Source organism: Daucus carota, chromosome 6 (assembly GCF_001625215.2).
Source record: "Daucus carota subsp. sativus chromosome 6, DH1 v3.0, whole genome shotgun sequence".
In the NCBI taxonomy this organism is placed as follows: Eukaryota; Viridiplantae; Streptophyta; class Magnoliopsida; order Apiales; family Apiaceae; genus Daucus; species Daucus carota.
This window is the reverse complement of record NC_030386.2, coordinates 13,945,006-13,953,495: the sequence shown is the minus strand read 5'-3', so window position 1 is coordinate 13,953,495 and position 8,490 is coordinate 13,945,006. Positions and strand designations below refer to the sequence as shown.

Below are 8,490 nucleotides of genomic sequence, written 5' to 3'. Positions count from 1 at the left end.
CCTTCACCCTCATTCTCAAATATGAGATTATCATGAAATCCTTCATCTGTCAATCCTTGAATCTTTTTATCATCAAAAACTACATGAATTGATTCCATAACAATGTTGGTTCTCAGATTGTATACTCTAAATGATTTTCCATCATAATATCCAACAAAAATAGCTTCATCTGCCTTGGCCTCAAATTTTCCAAGATTTTCACCTTGATTTCTTAGAACATAGCACTTGCATCCAAATACATGAAGAAAGCTAATTGTTGGCTTCTTTCCTTTGAAGAGTTGAAAAGGAGTTAGGTTGTGAGGTTTGGTAATTAGAGAAATGTTTTGAGTAAAACAAGCAGTGTTCACAGCTTCAGCCCAAAAATAGGTTGGAAGTTGAGCTTCATTAATCATGGTTCTTGCAGCCTAAATGAGAGTTCTATTCTTCCTTTCAACCACACCATTTTGTTGTGGAGTTCTTGGTGCAGATAACTCATGAATAATTCCCTTTTCTTCACAACATTCTTTCATCACAGAATTCTTGAATTCTGTTCCATTGTCACTTCTTATCCTTCCAACTTTGAAATCTGGATTGTTGTCTAATGCCTTGATATGATTGATAATGATTTTCCCAGCTTCATCCTTAGAATGCAGGAATAAAGTCCAAGTAAATTTTGAAAAATCATCAACAATCACTAGGCAATATTTCTTCTTTGAAATGGATATTATGTTGACTGGTCCAAATAAATCCATATGCAAGAGCTGAAGGGGCTTCACAATTGATGAAAGAGATTTGCTTTTGAAAGAGCTTCTCTTTTGCTTTCCTTGCTGACAAGCTCCACACAAACCATCTTTGGAGAATTCCAGCTTTGGTATTCCTCTCACCAAATCCTTTTTGACTAACTCATTCAAAGTCTTGAAATGTAAATGAGACAACCTTTTGTGCCATAGCCAACTGTCATCTGAGCTTGCTTTACTGAGAAAGCAAGTGATAGATTCAGACTTTACAGAGTTGAAGTCAGCTACATACACATTCCCTTTTCTTTGTCCAATTAGTACCACATTGTTGTCATCTCCTTTGGTGACAACACAGGCTGCAGGAGTGAAACTTACTTTGTATCCTTTGTCACAAAGTTGACTGATGCTAAGCAAGTTGTACTTAAGACCAGACACCAATGCAACTTCATCAATGATGACATTCTCTTTTGCAGTCAAGCCATATCACATAGTATATCCTTTGCTGTCATCTCCAAAGGTAATGCTAGGGCCAGCTTTCTCTACAAACTTTGTGAGCAGGGAAGAATCACCAGTCATGTGCCTGGAGCATCCACTATCCAAGTACCACAAATTCTTCTTATGGTTTCCCTGCACACATTTCACAAACAGATCAAGTTGATTTTGGTACCCAAATTGCTTTGGGTCCAGATTTGTTAGTCTTAACAGCTTTTCCCTCATTCTCAACTTTTCCCTTGGATTGAAGTGGTTCAATCTTTGATTTTGGTTGAGAGATTGGAACATCAACATTGTTCTTAAACACAGGCATTTGAGGCATGCATACATTGTTCATACCATGCAAAGTTGAATGGAATTGAGGCATGTTAAAAGCATTGAAACATGGACTGAACATGTATGGCATGCTAGGCTGAGAATATGAATTGTGAGGCAATAAACCAGCCATCATGTTCATAGCAGATAAATTCATGTGAGGAACAGATGGCATAAGAATAGGCAGTGATAAATTAGGAGCAATCACAGTTTTGCAATTAGCAGACAAATGATTTACACTTCCACATTTACTGCAAGTTTTCCTAGGAGCACTGGCATTGGGTGTGTAATTAGTGTGCTTGTTGACTCCAATTTTACCATTTCTATTCCCTTTCTTCTTCTTAGTCTCATTACTGGAATTAAGAGTGTTGTTAACACTTTCACTAGTCTCAGAAGAATTATCCTCACCTTTAACAAAGTTCTTTTTAATAGGACCATATTTCTTATTGAGCTTCTTGAGAACTTTCTTGTCAACTGGTGAGTTTTTGTTCAATTGATGACTTTCATCAGTTGAGACTTTGCTTTTCAACTGATGATTATCATCAGTATTCTCATCACTTGAACTGTTCTCAGATATCTCAAGAGCTTTCTCATTCCTTTTCCATTCATTTTCCACAAAGGTTTCTCTGCCTTGCATGTTAATGATATTAGTGGAAACATCTCTCCCAGATTTCCATTTGGCAATAATCTCTTGTTCCTTATCAAGCTGTTTTCTTATGATCTCTTCTCTTTTCAGAACAACCAAGAGATCATCTTTGGCTATCTGACACTCAATTTTTAGTTTCTCAAACTCAAAAAATTGAGCTTCTAAAGCACTGTTCCTGTCACTAAGAAAGGTGTTAGCTTCTTTAATTCTACTATTTTCCTTAGTGATAGATTTTAAAGAAACATGCAAATGATACAATTCTGTAGACATTTCATTTATGGTAGCATTGCATTCATCTTTAGTTAACTCAACTAAGTTTGTAGTGAATACCTGACTACTGCTTCCATTGTTCTCTTCTTGATCTGTGGAGTTGGCCATTAGAGCAAGATTGACAAACTCTTCCTCATCTTCAGAATCATCTCCAGCTGTCCAATCATCCTTTGTAATGAATGCCCTTTCTTTTTGCTTGAGAAGTTCATAATATTTCTTTTTGTAATCCATGTGATCACTGGATCTCTTCTCAGCTTTTGGCTTTCTGCATTCATTAGCAAAGTGGCCTGCATTCCCACAGTTGAAGCATTTGAATTTAGATCTGTCTACCATGCTTCTATCAGACTTGGGATTGCCTTTAAATGATTTTGCAGGATTGAAATTCTTTTTGAATTTCAGTTTGGAGAATCTTCTTGACAGGAAGGCTAGGTGCTCATCAATTCCATCACTTTCTTCACCAGAATCAGCTACATCTTTCTCTTTTCCTTTTCCCTTGCTTGACTCTGTGCTCTCTTCTTTGACCAACTTCTCAGTTTCTTCAACTTGAGACTTTCCCTTGTTTTTGACAGTATCATCAAGGAATGCAACTAGAGCCACAGATGAATGCCCTTTCTTTTGGTTTTTCTCAATCTCTTCATCTTGTTCCATTTCAAGCTCATAAGTTTTCAAAGTTCCATACAGTCTCTCAAGAGTATAGTCTTTGAATTCTTGAGTGTTTCTGAGAGAGACTGTCATAGGTTTCCATTCTTTAGGAAGAGCTCTTAAGAATTTCAAATTTGAATCCTTAACTTGATACACTCTTCCAAAGAGTTTAGACCATTTAACAGCTTTTGGAATCTGTTAAATGTGTCACTCAAACCTTCGCCAGCCTTAAAATGGAATGACTCATATTGTTGAATCAGCAACTGCATCTTGTTTTCTCTTACTTGCTCATTCCCTTCACAGATGGTCCTGATGGTATCCTAAACTTCTTTTGCACTTGTGCAGCTAATGACACTATCAATCATTTCTTGATCTAAACCATTAAACAAAAGATTCATGGTTTTCTTGTCTTTGTGCACTTCCTCAGTATCCTCTTGAGAATACTCATGGATAGGTTTTGGAACCATTTTTCCTACCATATCCTCATTATCAGCTCCCATACTTGTGCAGACCTTCATTTGGACATGAGGTCCTTTCTCAATGCAGTTAACATAGCTTTCATCAATAGACAACAAGTGCAGATGCATTCTTACTTTCCAGTGAAAGTAGTTGTCTTTGTCAAGAACAGGAATCTTCACTCCAGCATCCTTCTTTCCCATCTTTCTTTAGCAGTGTTAATCTTTTTCCCTGTTTGTTGGGAACCTCGCTCTGATACCAATTGTTATTTTACACCAACTATAAGAAAGATTGTAGAAGGGGGGGTTAAATACAATCTTTTACAAATTTAAAAGATTTAAGAACAAACACTTTAAACACAGCAAATAGAAAACACCAAGTATTAAAAATACGGGTGGATTGAATGAGATTTTATATAGAAGAATCTGTGGATTGATTACAATTCGCACAGCTGCTGGTTCATCACTCAAACAAGTTCTAACTCTCAGATTTTCTCTCAAGTAATTTGAACAAGTTCAACTGATGCTTCTAACTTGGTTATATACTCCAAGTTTTACAAAGCTTTTAGCTAGATTACAAAATGCACTCTAAACTAAAAACAATGCTGCACATCTTTGTCTTATGCATGCTTTCTGAGATGTCTTCATCTTTGACCATCATCTTGATTTGATCCAGATTGCATTGCATGAGATAAGAATGTTTCTGCTTCTTCTTTATTTTCCTAATCAGGCTTCCATGTCCATTTTAGTGTAATTCGATCCATGTGATTTTCGATCCATGTGATTTGTCAGACTTAAGCTCTAGTCACTTTCAACTGCTCTTTGCTTCATCAGTTGAAAGTTCAGGTTACTTTCAACTGCTTTTGACTTCATCAGTTGAATGTTGCGCTAGGCTCATCAGTTGAACGAATTACAAACTTCATCAGTTGAATGCTGTTCCAGTCTCATCAGTTGAATTCCTTAGCATCATCAGTTGAATACTTTGTCTTCAGTTGAATGCTTGGTTTTCATCAGTTGAAACATGATCCAGTCTTCATCAGTTGAATAGTTACATCTCATCAATTGAATATCCTTCACTTAGATAAAATTACATGGCATTGGATATTTACAATTAGCCATCGTATTCTACCCATCCGTTGATAATTCCCAAAGACAAGAAATATAACAATTACAACTGAAATTTGATAAAGATACTAAGTAAGACATGTTACAAAATATTTATGTTATCATCAAAAATTATTGATTCCTAACATTAACACAATCTAGTGTTTTTAATTTTAGTAGGAAACATTAGATCGTGTAACGTTTTGTTTTTTTAAACCCGACAAAATGCTACATAAAATAGCGTTCTATTTTTCCAACCCAGCAAAAACACAACACAATGTAGCGTTTTGTTCTTTTAACACCAACACAACACTATACGAAATAGCGTTCAATTTTTTTAATCCAAAAAAATTACACAAAGTAGCATTTTAATTAATATTAAAAAACGTTACACGAAATAGTGTTAACAAGTGATATTCGAGACCATTATTTCAGACCATGATATTCGGGACATTAATGTTCCAAATTTTGATAATCAGTACCCGTTGTAATTAATCTAACTCAACTATCATCTTTATGTTCTCGATGTTTAAATTCTGAAAAATTTATATAATATATAGTGTGTGTTTTTTCTATTTGGCTACCCGATTCATATCCAAATTTTAAAATTAATTCAAACACTTAATTCAACTAAATTTAATTTACAGATGAGACAACAAAGAATATTTAGGGATGATAAAAGTGAAATAAGATTTTTAAAAAAATAAATAATAATTAACCACTAATATTATTGATTATAATTAGAAGAAGAAAAAGGGAAGCAAAAATACATCCTTCCTCGGGTGCTTCCAACCAATTTGAATTGGCGTTGATTATCCATCCAATCCATCATATGCACTACAACTCCAACTAGCACAGCAGCACTACTTTTCTGACCACAAAAGTCAAAAAGTCAAACCATCTCACCTTTGAATTATGGAGCCACCGGCGTTCGAAGCCGCCGAGAAAATCATTCTCCGGTGGGACTCCACCGCCTCCGAAGACGCTCGCGACCGCATGATCTTCGACGGCGATCGCTACGAGATCAACTCTTACTTACAAGCCGTCGACGACGTTCAACGCTCTATGGAATCCACGACGCTCTCCGACGATCAATCGAAAGCCAGCACGGCGATCCAGATTGCTATGGCCAGGTTAGAAGATGAGTTTCGTAACATACTCTTAGCGAACGCTAATCCGATTGAAATTGATGCGTTGTTAGATATTAATGTGTTGAATTTGAGTCAGTCTAGTCATTCGTTGCGTACGGATAGTAGTTCTGGTGATTTTACGGAGGATAATGTTAGTGGAAATGATGAGTGTTTACAGGATTTAGGTGCGATTGATCAGAGCCGGAGGAGCACGTCGAGTTATAGATCTATGTTGAGTATTAGGGAACTCGATTTGGTTCCGATGGAGATTGTTACTGATCTGAGGAGTATCGCAGAGAGGATGATTTCGGCTGGATATGTGAGGGAGTGTGTGCAGGTGTATGGGAGTGTGAGGAAGTCTGTGGTGGAATCGAGTTTTCGGAGATTAGGAATTGAGAAGTTGAGTATTGGTGATATTCAGAGGCTGGAGTGGGAGGTGTTGGAGGTGAAGATTAGGCGGTGGATTAAGGCTGCCAAAGCGTGTGTGAGGATATTGTTTGCGAGTGAGAAGAGGTTGACGGAGCTTATATTTGAAGGTTTGGGATCGAATACTGATGATGCTTGTTTTATGGAGACGGTTAAAGGCCCTGCGATTCAGCTGTTTAATTTCGCAGAAGCTATAAGTATTAGTAGGAGATCGCCTGAGAAGTTGTTTAAGATTTTGGATCTTCATGATGCTTTGTTGGAGTTGTTGTCTGATGTTGAGGTTGTGTTTTCTTCGAAATCATCGGAGTCCATTAGGATTCAGGCGGAGGAGATTCTGTCTAGGCTGGCAGAGGCAGCTAGAGGGATATTATCAGAATTTGAGAATGCTGTTCTTCGTGAGCCTTCGAAAGTTCCTGTTCCAGGAGGTACGGTTCATCCTTTGACTAGATATGTCATGAATTATATAAGTTTGATATCTGATTATAAGGAAACTTTATTTGAGTTGATTGTGTCTAAGCCGGTAACTGGGTCTAGATATTCAGAAGATTTAACTACACCTGATATGGATTTTGGGGAAGTGGAGGGGCAAATTCCATTGGCACTTCATTTGATATGGATCATTGTGATTTTGCAATTTAATGTAGAGGGTAAATCTAAGCATTACAGAGATACATCTTTGGTTCATTTGTTTGTCATGAATAATGTGCACTACATTGTTCAGAAGATAAAAGGGTCTCCTGAACTAAGAGAAATGATTGGAGATTTTTATTTGAAGAAATTGACGGGTAAAGTTAGGCAGGCTGCTACTAGCTACCAGAGAGCAACTTGGGTAAGGGTGTTGCACTGTTTGAGAGATGAGGGACTACATGTCACTGGTAGTTTTTCAGCTGGGGTGTCTAGGAGTGTTTTAAGAGAGCGGTTTAAGGCCTTTAATGCAATGTTTGAGGAAGTTCATAGAACTCAGGCTACATGGTTGGTTCTAGATACGCAGCTTCGCGAAGAGCTTCGTATATCCATTTCTGAAATATTAATTCCAGCTTACAGGTCATTTCTTGGTCGTTTCAGGACCCATATAGAAAGTGGGAGGCACCCTGAAAATTACATTAAGTATTCTGTGGAGGATCTTGAAAATGCTGTCTTAGATTTCTTTGAAGGAAACCCTGTGTCCCAACTTTCACGAAGGAGATCTGGTTAAAAGGGTGCATTGATTTTACCTTTAAAAGTCTAGGACCAAATTCTTTGATTTTTCTCCCTACATACAAGTCATTGGTAATTGGTTTGAGGTATATGCTTGGAATTCGTGAGCTCTCATACTCCCACTCTTATACCTTAAAAGATCGGCCATCAAATCTTTTAAGGGCGTACGATGAAAAAGATCAATATTCTAGAGTGATCGGCTTGAAGTTCTCAAGAATGGACCAATGTACCTGTACACTTTTGCCCCGTAAGCTTGTTGTTGTTTGCTATATCTTCTATAGTTTCCACTACTGTTCTGTTTTTGTTTCATTTGTTAATATGTGAATTGTTGTATAAGTTCTGCTCTGATGTGTTTAATGCAATAATTATTTTAGACAAAATAATCTCCGTCTCGGGTTCAAAAATATATAAATTAAGAATTCATATTTCTGTATAAAGCATTAAGAAATCTGTTATTAAATACCATGACAGTTCTGTATACAATTTCCACTTCATGTTCTGGGGGTTTTGCCATTTATGGAGTTCTCTTCTCCTTGTTTTTTCTTGTATGCAGTTATTCTATTAATACCCTCCCCTTAAAAAAACATATTAAGTGCGGTTTATCTTTGTTTTCGATCTACAAGCTCTTCATCATTGCACATGGTGAGGTGTAGTTTTGAGGGCTGTTCATCTCAAGTGGGAAGCTTTTTTGTAACTGTAGTTTTTCTATAATACTTTTGTTGAACTTGGAGAACTCAGGGTTCATACTGAATGGCCCCTCAAACTGTGCTCCCGAGTTGGAAAATAGATCCTCTTCTACAAATGCTCGGAAACATGGAGAATGGCGGGGAACAGATATAAATAATTAATGTGTATATGTTAATTAGTTCATATTTGTTAGTGCAGAGGTAAACTATATGTTCTATATGTGGTGTTGGTAAACTATTATATAAGTTATATATAGTTATATTTATATATATGTTTGTCTGTGTGTGTGTGTAATAAGCACAATTTTTTATGGGCCTTACTCCATCAGGTTGTTTTTAGGGTTGCTATTATTTACATCTATTTAAGCATTGTAATTATCACGTCATACTAGACAGGTTGATTATACAGTG

General features: G+C 36.7%; 1 protein-coding gene across 1 annotated transcript; it reads left to right on the top strand.

Annotated features, from left to right (window-relative positions):
* The first annotated feature begins 5,379 nt into the window (after positions 1-5,379).
* LOC108227505 (exocyst complex component EXO70A1) lies at positions 5,380-7,858 on the top strand. The gene has a single exon (XM_017402684.2). It carries the CDS (start codon positions 5,556-5,558, stop codon positions 7,389-7,391), a length of 1,836 nt encoding a protein of 611 aa, XP_017258173.2. The 5' UTR covers positions 5,380-5,555; the 3' UTR covers positions 7,392-7,858.
* Positions 7,859-8,490: the final 632 nt, after the last annotated feature.

What these genes read in the sequence shown, in the direction of transcription:
- LOC108227505 (XM_017402684.2), top strand. Translation starts at nt 5,556, where the DNA reads ATGGAGCCACCGGCGTTCGAAGCCGCCGAGAAAATCATTCTCCGGTGG.